This window comes from Numida meleagris, chromosome 3 (genome assembly GCF_002078875.1).
Source record: "Numida meleagris isolate 19003 breed g44 Domestic line chromosome 3, NumMel1.0, whole genome shotgun sequence".
Lineage (NCBI taxonomy): Eukaryota > Metazoa > Chordata > Aves > Galliformes > Numididae > Numida > Numida meleagris.
In genome coordinates this window covers 51,842,833-51,862,428 of record NC_034411.1, presented here as the reverse complement: position 1 = coordinate 51,862,428, position 19,596 = coordinate 51,842,833, and the positions used below count along the sequence as shown (strand labels likewise).

Below are 19,596 nucleotides of genomic sequence, written 5' to 3'. Positions count from 1 at the left end.
AAGCAGTGGAAGCCATGTTCCCACAGTCCATCCAGTGTTGGGTCAGGAACCTCCTGCAGTGTGGAGTTCTCATTTGATGGTGACGAGCATCCCTCACGTCTTCTTCTTTGTCTCCAGGTGTTGCAGATGTGCTAAGGGTTCTTTGAATGGGATGGTTTTTATGAAGCCATGGATGGTCTGTAGTGAGCTCTGTGGGGTTTGCGGGGCAGAAGGACTGCCTTTTGGGACTTCTGACTTTTAAGACATCTGCAACATGCAATTTTACTGCTGAGAAACAGAATAGGCTTTGCATTCAAAATACCCAAGAACAATCTTATGACTGCACAACTTATCATAATTAGGATGCCCAGGGACAAAACCCGTTTATGTACTCTTTCATAAAATTATACCTGTAAATGAGAAATTTAAATTTGTTTGTGCAATTTCTGTAGTATTGTACAAGTATCACTTCTGTGTTCGAGTGGTGAGAATATAAATGTTAAATGCCTACTCATTGTGGAAGTTACATGCACAGCTATTATAACTGTGTATGGAAATTGCCTGTTGAATACCTCCACATAGCTTTATAAGAATGGCTGTATGAGAAGGACATTATAAGCAGCCTTTCAAATCATAAGTTGTGATTTGGATCTGGTTTTAAATGAGCCACTTACTTTGCTCTTACAGGAGACTTAGCCAGAGGCCTACGACTGAAGAGCTAGAGCAAAGAAATATCCTGAAGCGTAAGTATTGTATTCAGCTTTAAGTTAGTATTTACTTAGAAAGTGAGAACAGCATATGTTGGATTTGTATGGAAGCCTGATCATTGTTACTCTCACGCTAGATCCGTAACTGGAAAGAACTAGTGTTCTTGAAAATAATACGTCAACGCTAGACTTGTATACTAATCTGTAATGGTAGCTGTGAAAATTGCATACATTCAAGATGCTGAATTTTGCTTGTCATGATCCCACTTCTTGAAGCTGGTCCCAAAGCTCTGGAATGAATGAGATGCTCCTTATGAGTATTTCTAGGCTGGTTAAACTTCCACCTAATTTTTCTGAGGAGGGAGAGGGAGTATCAGTAGGAGCTGGAGGTGGGATATAAGGGCAGAGTTTGGAAAGTGGACAAAGTTCATGGAGTGACGGCTGTCACCTGCTCAGGCCAACAAATCAAGGAGGAGTAAGAATTATTGGCTTTCAGGCAACTGTTTGTGGTAATAAAACCCTATGCTGCTGTGCAAGCTCTCTAAAGTAAAAGTCTCTTGCTGAAAAGTGGAAGCTACTGTTTATGCATTATGGTGCACAGAAGAGGGCTTAAGGGACTCCAGTCCAATACATAATGTGAACGGACTTTCTAAGAGCATAATTTCTTAACATGTTGATCACATAGTCATAATAAAGATAAATGGTGAAATACAAAAGTATTTTAAGTAAAAAGCAGCTCCTGCTAAACTATGTGAGAAAAGTAATTCCAAAACATCTTTGGTGGTCCAGGATACAGCCACTGAGCTGGGAACACTAGCTGGGCTTCTCTGTCCAGCTAATCTATAAATGACTGAACTACCAGCATACCCTTAGTGTATTTAACATCGCTTTTACCATTATTTGTCCTGATCACTGATTTTGCAATAAGAACCTTAAGACTGGAGAGCAGTTAATAGATTTCTACTCCCGTTTCAGCTTGTTTACTTGATGTTTTTGGCAGAGTACAGCGCTTTGCACTCAGTGCCTCTTCACTGTTCTTTTCCTCAGTAGCATGCCATCATTCCCTCTTGTCTTCCCTGAGCCTGGCTTAAAGGGGCAAGGGAGAGCAAGAATAAATGCTGGAGCCCAAGCCATTCTATGATTCTATGAATGCAGATAAATGAAAAAAAAAAAAAAAAAAGCTGAGCCACTGAATCTGCTTTTTGCTCATCGTAGAAATATAAAATATTTCAAGTTAATCTTTAAAAAGCAAAACGAAATACAAGAAAAGCCAGTGTTTGTGATGGCAGCCTGGCCAGAGCCCTTTGAGAGTGCAAGTTCTTTCTCAGCTCTGCAACTTTCATATTATTTATTAAAACGATTATGTTCCTTTCCAGAAGATCATTTGAAAATGTTTACATGTCTTAGATGCCTTTGTTGTTGTAAGTAACTTTTGTGAGTAAGTGGGGGTTTCTTTCATAAAGCTTCCTTCCTCCTATTTTTAAGCAGTGCATGGGGAAAATGGGTTAGATTATTGCACGTATGTAAACTGCAACTAAAGGAAACTATTGTTTTGAGTTACATTTATCAGAACTAGAGATTATATTAAGAGGTAAAGATCCAGGTGTTTATTTCAGGCTTAAGTTCAAGCCAGATCTTTCAAGAGGTTCAGGAAAAGTCAGTGTTTTTTTCTTTTTTTTGTATTTCCAGTTAAAGCGAAGGAATCGGTGTTGCAAGAAGTTTTGTTTTGATAATATTACCAGATAAACCAGTTACTAAAAATCTTGTGGATATAATGGCAAGACATTGCAGGCTGATTTCTGTAAAAACAATTTGGATGAAACTATCCAGGCTTCTGAGTCTTCCCGCACTAAAACAAAGTTATGATAACTCAAGAGTCCACTTGAAGGAATAGATAAAGCCTTGTATTTTTAACTCAGACAGCTCTGAGCTAGTAGCTTTTATAGTATTATGGCAAAGAAGCTTTTTATTCTTCCAGAAGTTTTGGATTAAGATAATGGTATTTTTTCCTGTATCTATAAAGGACAGTGAAGTTCTTGTTCTGTGCACCTGCACTCTTGCCAGTGCTGGCTTTGTAAAAAGCAGGGTTTAGCCCTCGGTGCTGGTTAGGGAATATTAATGATTATCTTTGTTTTTAAAACCAGGAAAGAGAAGCTGCTTCTTGCATTGCACAGCATTTCAAGAGGCAAGCACTTTGTTTGTCTTTTCTTTTTCTTTCCTTAGTGAGCCCACAGAGAAGTCTAAACATAGCTAATCCCCTCAGGGACACAGTGGAAAATTTGGTTTCATGCTCCTGGAGTGCTCTCTGGTCAAGACCAGGACAGTCCTCAGGCAGAGTAATTCGTCTCTTCTCTTCTCCCCTTCTGCTATGAAGCAGATGTCCCACAGAAGAGCAAGGTGACTGGATTTAATATGGCAGAGGTTGCAGAAACAATAATGTACAGATGCCAGGGATGCTCTTCTAAGTCGATCATTGGTTTTTTTTAACTCAGAGACCATGATACTAAATAAAATGGTTTCACTGCAGAGTCAAATCCCCATTTGACCTGCGTGCCTGTGCATCTCCTAGGAGCTGCAGGCAGGGTAGGAGGGAAGCCCCAGCTTGCTGGGACCTGATCAGACATTACTGCAAGAGAAAGGCAATTGCTCAGCTGGTGCTTTGCCAGTTCAGCAGCAGAGCATTTGAGGGGACTTGCAGCTGGGAGCACTATGTTTATACTTTCTTTCTTCACTTCATACAGTTCAGATCTGCTTTTAAAACTGACTGAAACCAGTCAGAAGGGTGCTTCTATGTGTTAATGTGTTCCTGTTTGGATGAGTGAGTCAGTTTATACCTGTAGCTGTCTCTTGATGTCCGAGTGGGATTTTCTGCAATATCTGAAAGAGCACAAGCCCCATTATTTTTAGCACATTCATAGAGTCTTAGAATGGCATACGTTGTAAGGGGCCTTAAAGACCATCCAGTTCTAACCCACCCTGCTGTAGGCAGGGCTGCCACCCACGAGCTCAGGCTGCCCAGGGCCCCACCCAGCCTGGCCTTAAATGCCTCCAGGGATGGAGCATCCACAACTTCTCTGAGCAACTTGTTCCAGTGCCTCACCACCTTCTGGGAAAAGAATGTCTTCCTAACATCTAATCTAAATTTCCTCTCCTTTAGTTTAAAGCCATTCCCCCTTGTCCTGTCACTATAAAACTGTGTAAAAAGTCAATCTCTTTCCTGTTTACAAGCTTCCTTCAAGTACTGGTAGGCCACAATGAGGTCTCCCCAGAGCCTTCTCTTTTCCAGGCTTAACAATCTCAGCTTCCTCAGCCTTTCTCCTGCTCCAACAGCTCCAGATCCTTCTTGTGCTGCACTGGACACAGTACTGCATGTGGGGGATCACAAGGGCAGAGCAGAGAGGGACAATCACCTCCCTCTCCCTGCTACCCCCTGTTGTCTGATGCAGCCCAGGATACAGTTGGCCTTCTGGGCTGCAAAAACAGCTCAAAAAACCTCTAAGTCCTTCTCCAGAGGACTGCTCTCAATGAGTTCTTTTTCCAGTTTCTACTCATATTTTGGTGCAGTGCATTTTCTTGTATCATTGCAGCAAAACTTTTACTTTAAAAGACCAAACCACATTTTAAATGTTAGTAAGAATTTGTATCAAGATAGTGTTTCTGCAGCACTCTTGTACTCAGCAGTCTGGAGAGGTGCAATTCCAGGTTTTGCAGGTATGAGGGAGAGTGCTCAGTGCCGTGAATCAGGGCCTGCTGAGAAACAGTGGATTCAAAATATTAACAGCAGCCACCAGATTTCAGTCCTTTAGCTCCTGAGTTTTCTTTCTAGAAGTAAAAAACTTGAATATATAACTGCGTATGTGTATCTAGTGATGCACATGCACAGTTGCATTTTCTGTAGAGAAATTCAGGAGAATTTCTAAGAGGTAGGATTAAAGCGACTCATGAAGGGACAAAAATTTATATGTCAAGCAAATCCCAGCTGAATGGAACCCTAAAATCATAATTTGTGTTTAATTACAAATTAAACAGTATGTTTAATTAGACACTATGTTTAAACAAAAGCCTACAGATAACAGTATGTTAATGTTTAACTCTCTATTCTTCAGTTTTAGTCAGTTTACATCTCCTCAGTGGAAACAGGCCATCCATTTATTTGTAGTTTAAGAGAAAAGCTATAGATAAACCATAAGCTATATTTGCATTTCAGTATTTTAATAAAATCACCATCAACAAGAGCCTAATCTTGGCCACCAGCCTGTACGACTGCATCTTGCTGATGGAAATCTAGGGTTGGGATCTTCTCCTAAAGCAGTTCTTGGGCTGGCATTGCCTTTTACTTACTGTCTTCACTTTCTTCTTTTTGCCTTTTTATCATTTTTCCCTCTTCCCCTTTCTCTTGTTTCTTCTTATATGAGTGCCTTTGAGTCAGCAAAGAACAATGTGCAAGAGGTGACCTGTCGTGGTGTTACCTCCAGTATACCAGCCACAACATGGAAACCTCTTTGCAGCCAGGTTGCCGATACTAAACATAGCAGATTGGCCATAGCTGAACCACACCGGGATTTAAAAGTGCCTTTTTGTCTATACTGGTTGGCTGTGTCCACAATAGTCAAATGAACTTTAAGTCAGTAGTTAACTTGGAACCACAACTTGGAATCCACAGCTCCTAACTAATAAACCAGAATCAGAATGCTGCAAATATTACTAGGTGGTGTATTTCAGCCACAACAAAGTTAAGCTTGCGTGTAATCGTGACATGGACCAATAATGCAAATAATGTTCTTCCGAACATAGATCAATTTTAAAAAATGCTGAGTCCATCTGAACATGCCCTTATTAATGTTCTTGTCACTGGCCTTAACAAATCGGGTTTGGTTTGTTCAGAAATGTATTACTAGTTCATTTCATTTTCATGCCCAAATACTTTCTGAAAATGCACATGCAATTTTCTTCTGTTCCCATTCAAGTAATTGAAACATTAGACAGCTCTTTCAGGGTACTTTTTGCTTGCTGTTATGCACAAAGGAAACATCAAAAGTCCCTTCTTTGTTATGTTCCTGACCCATCATGGTGACTCAAGATGTCTACAGAATTGACGGGAAATTAGGCTATGAAAAAGAAATGAGAGCACTCAGAATCAAAAAGCAGAGAACGCATGTAGGATCACCATAAAATATGAGGAAATTTGAGCCAAGACTTGAAGTCCTGAAGCTTTCAACAAGAGAAATAAACGTGCAGATATAATGCTTAAATATTCACTGCTTTTTATCTTTTAAAAACAGAGAAGAATGAAGAAGAGGAACAGGAAGCCAAAAGGGAAATAAAACGTAGGCTCAGTAGAAAGGTAATGATGTGGGGTTTTGTACTGTGCATTTGTGTACGTAGGATTTTTTTTTTTTTTTTGTAAGACTTGAATAATCAGTGAACATACATTACTGCAAATAGTCATGCCTCCACATTAGAAATCTGCATAAAGGGCGATACAAGCCAATATCCTTTTAGGAGGAAACCTCATTCATTCCAATTTTTCATACCTTGGGAAAGCATACAGTCTGGCCATGTTTAATATTTGTCCATGTAATCAAGGAAAAGAAATTATCTGGGGATTTCCTCTGCAAGCATGACCACTGCTGTCCAATACATTCAAGAGCTCCCTAGTGCAGCAGAGAGGGCAATATAGCTGTGTGGGGGCCCATCCCTTCACTCTTCTCCAGGCTGCATCAGCAGTCGTGGCTACTTCAGGTGGAATTCTGCTCATTGTCCCTGCAAAATAAAATAATAAAGTAGTGGATGTGCTGTTCTACTTCTGGGATCTCATTCTGGAGGAGAATGGGGAAGATTTCTGTACATCTCCCTCATCAGCCCCTACCCTTCCAAAATACGCTTGGCAGTGTTTTGTTTCGTGAGTGTGATTATCCTTAGTCAATTAAAGTGAATGTTTGAGATAACTGGAACAATGCCTGGGCATCATAATGACCAACATAGAACATCTGACCCCCAGATGTTAAAAATATATATATATTTTTAGTTAGGCAGGTCCCTCCATAAACTGCTTATTTTCTGTATTATAGCTGAAAACAGCAGACCGTCTAATTGTTGATGCAGAGGGACCTCTCATTTAGTGGAGTAAACAGAGTGACAGTTACAAAGTCACAATTAATATTCCAGGGATAACTGTCAAGATTCTCTGTGACCTGCCTGACAAAGACTATTTTTATAATTGAAGAAATTAGGTTGTGCTGCTCCCCCATTCCCATCCAGTGCTCCCAGGGTAGGGCCTTTTTTTAGACACCTGAAAGTGACCCTATTTAGAAACACCATTAAAGTTCTCCAGAGACGACATCATACTCTCGGCTTTTCTTTTATTTTGTCTTATTAAGCATGCTATTTTCTGCCTCCCGCGTGCAGCTCAGCCTGAGGCCTACCGTGGCTGAACTTCAAGCAAGACGAATCCTACGGTTTAATGAGTACGTGGAGGTTACGGATTCTCCGGATTATGACCGTCGTGCTGACAAGCCGTGGGCCAGGTTAACTCCCGCAGACAAGGCAAGAGGCAAATGTAGATTATAAGAAAATGATTTCATCTTTCCTTTTGGTTAGTTCCTCTGATCTGCAATTTCTTGGTGCCAGCATCATGAATGACATCTGCTGGAGGCAGTGATATTGTCATGGTGCTGTGCATTTACTGCTTGCAGCTAGGTAAACTCACTCGGGTGCCTATTAAGAGTGCGTTTGCTAGTGCTGTTATGGCAGTTCAGGCCAAAATTCTTTGCACTTTTAAATCCTTGCTAAGCCAGGTACACAGTGTTGGCAATTACAGGCATGATCCTTGTAGTTCAGGCAAGGTCTCTGCAGGCAGAATCCTGCGTTAGGATCACTGAGATTCACTTTTGCAATTCATTCAGTTGAAAAGGGTAAGAGCTATTCCTTCTTTCTAAGGACTCCTGTGTCCTTAGAGCTGTCATTCTTGGAGTTAAATTTATGTGTGCAGCAGCCCTTCTTGGGAAGTTTACCCCAGACATACATCAATTAACAGTTTCTCTGCATAACTACAATGAATAAGACAAATTTTTTTGTGATTCTATTTTAAAAGACAAATCAAACTCTTCAGTTTTCTTCCTGTACCACTTCATAAGAGGAAAGCAGCAGGATTTACATATCAAAAAGTTCTGGTCCTTTTAGCACTTTTAGTTGGATGAAACCAACTTTCATGGAAATCCTGACTTGTGCTTGGCATGAAAAGTGATTTGTACAAGAATCCATTGTTTTCTAGCTGAGGAGCATGAAGCACTGAATTTATTTCATCTGGTATTGTAGTACTGATGTCAGTTCATCTGACAATCAAGGAGAGCATCTCATGTTGACAAGGTGGAGACATTGAAAATGTTCCCAGATATGTTTCTAGATGTTGATTCTGGGAGGGGCTGAGCCCTCTCTAGTCTTCAAGTAGTCTTGAAGACTACTTGTGGGAGAATAAGGCACCCAGCATCTCCATTTTCACTGAAGCCCATCTTCCCAGAAAACCTGGGTGAGCTTCCTAGAACAAGCAGTGCATTTCCTCTCTAATTTAGGATGTTCTTGTAATCTCAGTTCATTTTGTAATGAACAGATGTCGAAGGTTGCTTCCGTGATCCTCATGTTCACTGGCCTCAGCAGAAAGGCAAAGGCTCTGGGTCTGGAAACTCCCTGCCCTTTTCTCCCAAGGAAGTCATTTTTCTAATTCCAGTGGGAACAGAAGATAGTACTGTAAAAATATTATGGAGCTGCAGCTCTGGTGTCTTTGCTACTGATTTGGTGCTCAGAAATTACTCTCTCTCTTTCCTTATTGCAGCAACCTCGTATAAGCATGCTGCCGTGGCTAAGTGGAACCATACCCTGTTTAAAATGAAGTTTTTCATTTACAAAACCTCAGTCTGGTGATGCTGTAATTTTATCATGCTGTATGTCTGTTCTTCATTGGAAGGCATGCATACCAGATGAGATTTCTTTGGGGATTAATGAAATGATACTGCTTTTTATTTAAAATAGGGAAAAGGGAAAGCAAGAATGAACTGGCATTTCATTTAACAGTGAAGGTAGGAAATCATTTGTCACAGAAACAAAAGCCTTTCTAGTATCATAGAATCATAAAGTTTGGAAAAGACCTCTAAGATCATTGAGTCCAACTGTTGACCCATCACCACCATGCCCACTAACCATGTCACTCAGTGCCAGATCTACACGTTTCTTGAGTATCTCCAGGTATGGTGACTCCACGACCTCCACTGGTAGCATGTTCTAATGCATCAAAACCCACTCTGTGAAGAGATTTTTCCAAATATCCAGTCTGAACCTCCCCCGGCACAACTTAAGACCATGACGTCTCATCCTATTCCTAGTTACGTAGGAGAACCCCCACCTCGCCACAACCTCCCTTCAGGCAGTTGTAGAGAGCGATAAGGTTTCCCCTGGGCCTCCTCTTTTCCAGACTAAATAACCTCAGTTCTCTCAGCTGCTCATCTTAAGACTGACACCCTAGAGGGCAACAGTACTTGAGGTGTGGCCTCCCCAGTGCTGAGCACATGGGGACAATCACCTCCCTAGTCCTGACCACACTACAAGCCAGGATGCCATTGGTTTTATTGGCCACCTGGGCACGCTGCTGACTCATGCTCAGCTGGCTATCAGCCAGCACCCCCTTATCCTTTTCTACTACACTCTGTCCCCCACATTCTGCCCCTAACCCCTCAAAACTAGCATTGCATGGAATTGTTATGACCAAAGTGCAGGACCCGACACTTCGTCTTGTTGAACTTCATCCTATTGGCCTCAACCCATCAATCTAGCCTATCCAGATCCTTCTGTAGGACCTTCCTGTCCTCTGGCAGATCCGCTCTTGTCACCTGCGAACTTACTGAGCGTGCACTCAATCTCCTCATCCAGGTCATCAATAAAGACATTAAACAGGGCCAGCCTCATTACTGACCCATGGCAACACCACTCATGACTGGTCACCAGCTGGATTTAACTCCATTTACCACCACTCTCTGGGCGTGGCCCTCCAGCCAGTTCTTTTCCCCAGAGAAGAGTACACCTGTCCAAGCCATGGACTTCTGCAGAAGAATGCTGTGGGAGACAGAGTCAAAGGCCTTGCTGAAGTCTAAGTAGAGACTGCATCCACGGCCTTTCCCTCATCCAATAGGCAGGTCACCTGGTCATCAAAGGCGATCAGGTTGGTTAAGCAGGAACTGCCTTTCATGAAGACATACTGGCTAGATCTGATCCCTTGGTTGTCCCACGTGTAATGTATACATGAGAATTTTTCAGAAATAATATGTATTACCTGATGAGTTTATTTGATGAATATAAATTGCTTATTGTTCTTTTAACTTAAGCAGCAAGGACTGACATTTATAAAGTGCACTGAATTTATGTTGTTCTTTAGTATCTGCCAACTAAAAGCATGAAATGTCCAAATATTTTGTGCAATTTTATGTAGAATTAATCAAACTGAGTGACTAATTCACACTTAAAAAGTGCTATTCATCTTGCATCCTTGAAGTCCTGTCTCCAGGGAGAGATGCAAGGATCCTGCTGTTTGTACAATTACTGTGCAGTGGGCGTCACTTATCAGCTCCTCTGGGGCTGTGCATGGAGATACAATTCCCTTGCAGATGCATACTCAACAGGTGACTGTTGACATGACCGAGTCCCTTATCCTTTTAACGTGTGTAGCAAGTGCCATATTGCACTGGGGGATTGGCTTGCCTGCTGCAGTAGATATTATCTTTCTTTATTTGTTGTTATTTGATACTTTGATCTTCTTTCTAATGTGTTATTGCTACAAATAGCTGTATGTGAAAAGAAGTCATTCATATTTATGATCAGAAATGTGTGAGAACTGTGAACTTGTAAGAGCAGGGCCAGATTCCTCTTGGACTTTTTTCTTCATGTTTCTTATGGTTGCATATATCCTTATTGTTTGTTAGGCGGCAATACGGAAAGAACTGAATGAATTTAAAAGCACAGAAATGGAAGTACATGAGGAAAGTCGGCAGTTTACCAGGTGGGTGAATCCATCTTTTCGTGTAAGTCAGAGAGAGGACTATGACAGCTACCCTCTGCCTTTCTACAGGTCCTCTGCAACTGTCTCATAACTAAATAGACTCCTGTCTTTAGTTCCCTTGAATCCCACCTGGATCCCATTGCTGATTCTGGGGGGTTTCTCAGTGTTGCTGATGGACCCCTGAAGCTGACAGGGCAGTGAAAGTGACTGCAGTGGATCAGTTGCTAAGTGGAGAAGGATTGTTTGGGAAATCTAAACCATAATCCTTTGGAAGGACTAAACCTTCCTTCCAGGTGAATTTAACAGTCCTCCAGCACAAAAAAGGGTTGTCCTCCAGCAGCACACCCTTGCTCATGGAAGTAGACACTTTTGTAAATGTGTTTGGTTAGTGATGATGTGTTGAACTTCAGAAAAGTCTCCATCAATATTATGGGGAGTCACCTAAACTCCTGATAGCAGTTTCTGGTTTCTAGGGAATGAGGCGGAACCTAATATTCCTTGTTTGCTACTTGTGATATTTTCATCCAAACTTGTTTTATTCTCTGTATTGGATAACACAAAGATTTTGTTTGAGACACTATTGCTTAGAGAATTCTAAAGCGTCTAGTTTTCAGTGGGACTTCAAATTTGGCAGACATATTCCTAGGAGGGGAGAGGTGCTTTCTGCCATCCCCATGGCATCTGTTTGTATCTTTGGAAATTCTGAAGGCTGAAAACTGCCACCAGAAGCAGAGCTTGCTGTTGGGATCAGCCAACTCTGCATGCGTAGTGTTATTGCCTTCACTTTCACACAGAGTTGCCAGATATAAACAATTGCCCCACTATTTCAATTAAACTTAAGATCCTAGCAGGTGAGCATGAATCCTATAATTAAGAATGTCACAATAAAAATTCAAATCACATTCTGACAATTAGAAAATGTCCTTTTCAGATACAGTTCTGTATCTTTTCATTTGGCTTCTTTTGTAATTTTCTCTTAAATTAGCATATCTTATTCAGAACTATAAAAACATTTTTTTAAAAAGGGCTTCACAGCGGAGAGAAGGAAAATGTTTAGGAATAGAAATTTGGGTGAAAGAGATGGAGTGCCACCCCTTGCTTAAGTTGTTTTATTTTCTGAGTTGCATTGCATTATAGAAGCATAAGTACGAATATGCATGAGTCATACAAAAAGAATTAGATATTTTTTCACTGGAATTGAAAACAGTTGAGACTGATTACAGTTGGATTCTTGAAAGCTGAACAAACTATCCAGTGGAGTGACAAATCAGTTAAAAAGTGAAAACATTTTTTTAGATGGTTCTTGGAAAATACAGTCAAAAATAGACATGGCCAAATTATGGCTAATACAGTCAGTGATACTACAGAGACCTGGAGGAATTTAATCTCAAGGGATACATGATTCTCTTTGCTCCCTCGACGCCCTTTATTTTCACTGAATGTGTTGTGAAGCCACTGCAAGAACTCTGAACAGAGCAACACTAGAAGAAGCCTATTAAGTAACAAAATTAATGCAGATGTTTTAAGTCAATTGCATTTTTGAACACAAAGAGATTCCGTTTCCTCCTGGACCTTTTGTTTAAAATTATGTAGTTCCCCATTACATTTGGATTGATACAGCAAGAATGTGATTTGTTTTATGAAGACCATAGACAAAAGTCATTGTCCAGAGAAGGAGTTCTTCTAAAAAATTTTTGTTTGCAGGATGATCACTGAGAGAGTACTAACTTGCACTGGTAGTTGGTTAACAAAGGTTTATTTGTGAAGTTTTGTGATAGAATGAGACAACAAGGAAGCTACTTAATAAACAAAAAAATCTTACAACATACAGTTAATTGTATTATTTCACATTATAAAAAGTTCTATTATTATACTCAGTATTTACATTATCTTTGAATTGTTCAAATCTGATGTTAAACTTGGGAAAGAAAAGCCACTGTTTTCCGTTGCTCGTTATTTACTGCAATAACTGTCAGTTGAATGGTTCTTCTACTACTAATTTAGATTGATTCCTTCTGTTGTTCTGTAACAGAATCCAAGAAATGGAGTTTCTAAAAATAAGAAATAAATAAAATCTTGGGAAGAGGATATTAGTAGATGTTTATAAAGCCCTTCTAATGGAAATGCTATATATAGTCCAATATATTGTTATTTTTCACAAATTAAAAAAACTGTCTTTTTTTGCAATGCACAGTACCCACTCTTAGCAGATGAGCTGCATACTTGTGCATGTCACCTTTTGTGTACACCTCCTGTATTTGAAAAATGCTTTCCTGTTCTGTACCACATTACTGAGGTAATGTCAGGCTTCCTTTTGTTTCTCTTCTCTGGGCCCATTGTATACAGTGAGGTGTATTTGGGCCTTCATTTGCCACAGCTGGCAAAGAAAGCTTCTGCAGTGCTAAAAAATTTGTTGGGTTACTTTAAGAAAAAAATCCTTTAAATCCTTTTTTTTTTTTTTGTAGCCTCATTTTTGCAGAATGGTTGAAAAACAGAAAGTTAATTTTTATGGCTCAGCAAAGCTTTTCTGATTTACCATCAGTGTCTCTCCAAATAGCAGATGCAATGTGGCTCAATCTGTGCTGTTAAACAAAGCATTCTGGAGGCTGTTGTCCAGCCCTGAGGCCAGCAGGCATGGCACAGCTTGGATTCCTACAGCTAACCTCTTCCCTACCACCACCAAGTCAGGGTGTCTTGCTGTCCCTGGTTGTGCCCAGTCCTCCTGTTGGCCTGTGCTAACCCCGCTGTGTCCAGGCAGTGGCTGGAAGAGCAGTGGTTGGCCCAAGCAAAGGGGCTGTACTAGGGGCCATAGCATAGCAGGTTAATGATGTGGACAGACACCTGTCAGTGCCTTAGCCACACCATAGCTGTGTGTCAGTTGCAGTAATATAATTCTAAATGATTTATCATTTCAGGTTTCATCGTCCATAGCTGTATGACCACATCCCATGTTTTATGTAACAGTTTTCTTTGGGGAAATCATTGTGTCCTGAAGACCCGAGATTGCACTGGAACTTTACTGAGTGTGAGCGAATCTTGCAGCTTACCCTGAGGTTAATGAAGGATGTGGCCCTTGTCTTTATCAATGAACAAACGAATTGACTAGGAGGAGAAGCCGTATGAAGTGTTTTAACAAAGATATATCTCGATGCTAAGACAGAGCACGGTGCTGTGGCCAGCCCACAGAGACAAGCTGATGGTCTTCTTCATCAGAGTTTGACGCGTTGGGAAGAGCAGAAGACAATCACTTGAGAGCCTACGGCCAGGAACTCCTCAGACCTTATAGCATTGTGACTGGGAGTGACTGAGGAGGGGACCGTGAGGAGGACTGAGAGCAGGGGGAGAGGGACTTCCCTTGTCAGCCAGAAGAGAATGGTGGGATGGGTGGCACTGTATAGGGATGCACTTGGCCAGTGGGAAGAATTATTTTTTTTAAAAACAAAGTGTGAGCAGCTGTGCATGTAGATTCTAGTGGCTGCAGCCTGTCTGAGAAAGACAGAAAGCCACAAGTCGTCATGTCATCAGTACTTTAGTGAAGAACTGTAATTTTCTCTGGTGCCAGTAAATACAGTTGCCAGAAATTAGTCCTATTATAACTCAGACATCTTTTTTAAAAATCCTGTCGAGCATGCTTCAAGAAAACACATTGAACATTCATACAGAACAAGTAATATATTTTTCATTTTTTAATGTTGACATTCTCTGGATCCTCGAAAATAGGTAAACAGGACTCGGAGAGGAAACGACACCTGACACTATGAATGCAGTGAAATTATTTGTGCTTAAAAACACTCCTTTCTACCTGTCACCTGCCATTCAAACCAGAGGGATCACTATCTTCCTCACCTATGCCAGGCAGTAGTGACAGCTTTGACATCGTGTTAGTGTGAATCCAAATTCAGAATTGAAATGGGGCACAAAAATCCTTACCGTCAGGTTTGTGCAGTGATTGCTAATATGACATTTACATGTGAGAACCCTTGCACTGCTTATGGGAAGGACTCACACGTGAATCAATGTGTCTTCAGTCTGTGGTCTTGTGAAAGTTAATAGAAAATCCTTAGAGCATCTGCAGCCTTGCAGCCTGTTTTTGTTGAGTGTGAAGAATGCTTATTAGATCCATAAATTTTTATACTGTCTTGGAATTGTATATGTGAGGACTGCTATTCAAATTAAATGGTATGGAGTGTGAAAGGCAAGACAAGCTTTTTGTAAGTTGGCCCAAAACCTATTAAAAAGCCTGTGGCGTTGTTTACACTAAGGAATTCTCTGTCATATATTAGCACTTATTTATCCTTTGGATTATGTACACAACATTTGGGGGGGGTCTGGAATTCACATATGCATACATGTAATGCAGTATTACAATATATACGCTATTTATCCTTTCTAATGTGTGTACATACTACAATTTATTTTTGTCTTTTATGTGTCCTGTTTAGTTTTTAATTATGAAGTGTAAGTATTTCTTTTTCAGGCAATAAAAGGTCTGCGTAGATGTGATTCTTACCTTAAAACCTGCAATAGATTCTTGTGGAATATTTTTATTTTCTAAACTTGAAGGTAGTTGTTTTAGATGTCAGCCTAAAGGCAGGAAGGCAATTTAGTGGCTTAAATTAGATCTCCCTCTTTACTAATATTTACAGCAAGATCAGGTTTGCATAAATGTGGTGGATTATTTTAGCAAAGAGCACTTGAAGTAACAGGAGAGTGCCTTCCAACAGATGGCATCCTATTATGTTAGATGAGTTGACAAGCTTTTTTTTTTTAAGAAAATAGATTTAAATGACTGTTAGAATCATTTGTATTTTAGTAAAAATCCAATGAAGTATGACCCAAAATATCAACAATCAAATAAGATAGCCATCTACATGCTTGTAGCAAAGAAAAGAACAAGCACCTTCCTTTTTTAATGGAATCAATAAGAGGCATTAAGATTCCATTTGCAGGAAACAGTTCAGCTTCTGCAAGGCCCATCATTTTATAAATATAGAAACACCACTGACATCAAGGAAGCAGTGAAAATGTATTCTTTGGCACCAAATCATACAGAAATGATCAGGCCGTTAGAGTGAAGGTTTGTCAGCAATTCTGGTACAATCCTAATTTTTATTTTTAGAATTTGAAGACCAAACTTAAAAACCTATACTAGCACTTAATAAATATTCTGTATGAGGCTTTTTTTTTTCTTTTTGCCAAACTTGGAAATGTATGTCCAAAATCCTATAAAGGTTTACTCTGTTGACTTTGAAGTATAAAACACAATATTTCACTTCAAAGGAAACAAGTGGAACAATTAACTAGACCTCAGTGCTGCCTTAATCACTTTCAAACTGTTGGAAATAGACAAGATACTCAAGGCAGAAAGATAGCTGGGGTACAGACAGAGTAATAGCTTTGGCCAAGGTCAGGTCAGACCATGTAAACTTTAGACAAGACAGCAGTTCCATTGACATGCCAGGGTATGCAAGGATTGTGGAAGTGAACTAACACTTATTAGGCTCTTAGGATGAAGAGAACCAAGTGACTCTGCAACAGGACATTCTTCCAGACCAGGCTGAGAACATGAATGGCAAGAAACATGCTGCCTTCTCACTTCAGAGCTAAGGCATAAAGATGAGAATGCAACTTCTGGCTCAGGCTTCCTCAAACTGCATTTTGCCATAAGGCATGAGGATATGTAGGTGAGGTATCTCTTAGGCTTTCGCTATTCTCCTCCTGGCTTTTGTTTGTTGGGTTTTTTTGTTTGTTTTTTAAAGTATTCACTATGAACCATTGCTGGAGACAAGATACTAGCCTGGGTGGAGATGCTGAGCTGTTCTTTCATTTCTTAATACTTCCATGATGAATAATCAGATGCATTCTCTTGCCTGCAGTTCGGCAAACTACTTCAGCAAATGTATGTAACTGGACAAAAAGAGTTGTCTTTATTGGGACTTATGTAAAAATGTAGTATATTTGGAGAAACAGAACTATAAACTATCCATTGTGTATTGTACTCATGCACAGACTTAGAATTGTATATATTATTTTTATATTCTAAATATCAACTGGCAGGACAGCAACAGCTGTAAAGTGTTATCCACGCAATAAAAAAAGAGATTTTGGTATGTCTCTGTGAAGCAAGTTTGCTTTACCTTATTGAGCTGCCTACAGCAGAATTACTGATCATCTCCTGGTCCTCTGTATTGATGATGTCAAGCACCTTCAAGTTGCTACAACAGCCTGTTGGAAAGTTGTGTACCTAACACTCCATGATGCTGCATGCTGTCAGCATGAAAAAAGAACAGGATAAGTCCTGAGAAACTCCTGAATGAGCAATCCTGGTGGAAAAAAATTAAAAGAAGATGTAAAAATGGCAAAGAAAAGAGTAACACTTCCCATACAATACATAGAACAGGGCAGCTGACTAAAAGGGATCAATGTGTAAATTTCTGTCAGGTTGGACACTTCATTTTAATATCATCTAGAGCTTGTGAGAAGCCTTACATGCATAGCTATGTTCCACGATGTCAGACATGAACTCAGATGTCTACATCCACACAGGAGAAAATGAGTGGCCTGAAGTGGTGGTTTCTGAACTGACCCCCTGGGCCACGTTTATCGCATGACAGTGTGTTGCTGGATGGGTAGGGGTGCAGATGCTTAAGCAAATCCTAATTTATTCTTCACAAAACCAATTGAAATGGTTCTAGAATATCTCTCTGCTTTCAGGCAATATATATTAGTCCTTACAGTTTCAAATGAGAAATTCCTCAAAATGTGATAAGTGTGTAGAATCAAAAACTAGAAAAGAAAAAAAAAAAGAGCTAAATGGCAGTGATTATTTAAACCAAAAAACATTTCACAAGCAGTGGTTTGAAACAATGTAGGACCAGGAGCCATGTCTTCGAATGATTGCACATGTTCACAGCCTCTTGCAGGTCTGCAAGGCTGCATTTATTGGCTGGACTTTTGCTCATGGCTCTGCATGCCCCTCGCTGCAGTGGCTTTCACCGCCTGCCCCTGTGCTGTGGGACAGCATTTTCAGTAGCTTTGTGCCTGGTTATAAACATGGTCTGAGCCCCCAGTTTGTATCCTTATAAGAACAGAAGATTAAAACTGTGTGTCCAACCCAGCTGCTGGGGAGTCACCCAGAGCCCAGGCGGGGGCTAAAGGGAAAGGCCTGACAGGATGTGATGATGGTCGTCGTGTCCCAAGGCCTGCACTCCAGCACTGCTCTGTTTGGGCCTTGCTGGTGAGCAGCAGGGATGAGTGTGAACCCTTCTCCTAATGTGCCTGCTAGTGCTTTCATAGGAATGTAAACCAAGCTCAAAGCCTACGTCTGCATTGTTGAGTGTACCAGAACTGTGTCATTTACTGCTTTTACATCATCTTTTCTTTTTGCATCTCAAGGAGTCAAGGCCTATGCTGCTGCTGTGAACTGAAATAAAGATGTACTCAGGGTGAAAAGCAAAATAAACTTGCCTCCTGCCTTTAGGAGTTCCTACATTTAGCTCCATTATTGTGACTATCTTTATTTTTATTGTACAAAGCTCAGTGCAATATCCACTGCTGGGACCTAGCTTTTGATGGACAAAAAAAAAAAAAAAAAAAAAAAAAAATTACAACTGAAAGTTTTTGTTTGGTTGATATTAAGATATTCCGAGGATCAAATAAAAAGAGAAGTACATTATCTAGATTTGAGGATTAAATAAAAAGTCAATTCCCCAGAACAGGTCAAAGTTTCTGTTTAAAAGAAATCTGAAAAAAAAAAATGAATCTATATAGAAAAAGAGAGGAATTGAATAAAAACATATTTCACTGTAATATTTGGACAGGTTTCTAGTTATTAACTTTAATGATTAATAACATCTTGATTCATTTTGTCAGTGCTCCCATCTTGTTTCAGGATTTTATTGGGAACAGAGCTTGTATGAACTGGATACGGCATTTCACCAGTATTTCATTGTTTTCTAGAAGCTAAATATTGCATTGGATAGGAACAACGAAATTAATTGTATTCTCTGTATCTTCTTGTTCAATCATTAATTCTTTATATAAAAGGTCTTGCAATACTATGTCAAATTTAACCATATTTGAACATTGTTACAATATAGTAAAATGATGCTGAACATATCTTCTCTTCCTTTCACTACTTTGTGTGGTGGTATACTGATTTGTAAACTTGTATAAGTTTTGGAATTAAAGAAATACTGTGTTTTGGACGATTGTTTTAGCTGGTATGATTTTAAACAAAACAAAAAGATATCAATAGATAGTTTCAGTGGACTTTTATGTGAGTAGGGGTGGGAAGGGTGTGGAGATGGAGCAAGTTGCTGTTCCTTTCCAGTTTTTTATAGAGCAGTCGCTCAAAGAACGGAATGGAATGGAAAGGGTTCAGTTGGATTGGGCCTATAAAGAACATTGTGTCCAACTGCTTTTACTCTGAATAAATCATGGCAGTATTAATATGCCCTGTTTCATAGACCCAACTGTGTTTCAGACACAAGACTTTCAAGACTGTTTTCTGTGGCAGAGCTGAGGTTGGCTAGGGACAGGGCACCGCTCAGTACTGAGCATCTTTGCACATATGACTCTTCCATTTCAGTCTGCAAGTGCACCTCTGAGAGGTGATGAGATTGGAGGGCTGGCTGCACCTTCCACTGCAGGTGCTGGTGGTAAGGGGAGTTGAGCTCCAGCAGGGTCTTAGTAGGGTCCAGCAAAGCCAGCAGGTTCTTACACACTGACCGTGAGCAGTATTGTGGCTACAATTGCCTAAAATTAAATTTTATTATTACTGCCTTCTTATGAGAATTCATTGGAACTAAACTTTTGCAGCATGTAATGGAGAGTGTCACCTATGAACAGGCACCAAGCCAGTCC

At 40.1% G+C, this 19,596-nt stretch overlaps 1 protein-coding gene across 3 annotated transcripts in view; it reads left to right on the top strand.

The window, feature by feature from the left end:
- Positions 1-18,938, top strand: part of PHACTR2 (phosphatase and actin regulator 2) — a 125,749-nt gene extending 106,811 nt beyond the window's left edge. For all 3 annotated transcript variants that reach the window (XM_021390563.1, XM_021390564.1, XM_021390565.1), the window contains 5 exons: positions 667-722; positions 5,969-6,030; positions 7,095-7,232; positions 10,655-10,731; positions 13,647-18,938. In XM_021390563.1, the coding sequence (XP_021246238.1) occupies positions 667-722; positions 5,969-6,030; positions 7,095-7,232; positions 10,655-10,731; positions 13,647-13,662 (349 nt within the window). In that variant the 3' untranslated portion in view covers positions 13,663-18,938. The remainder of the gene's footprint in view (positions 1-666; positions 723-5,968; positions 6,031-7,094; positions 7,233-10,654; positions 10,732-13,646) is intronic.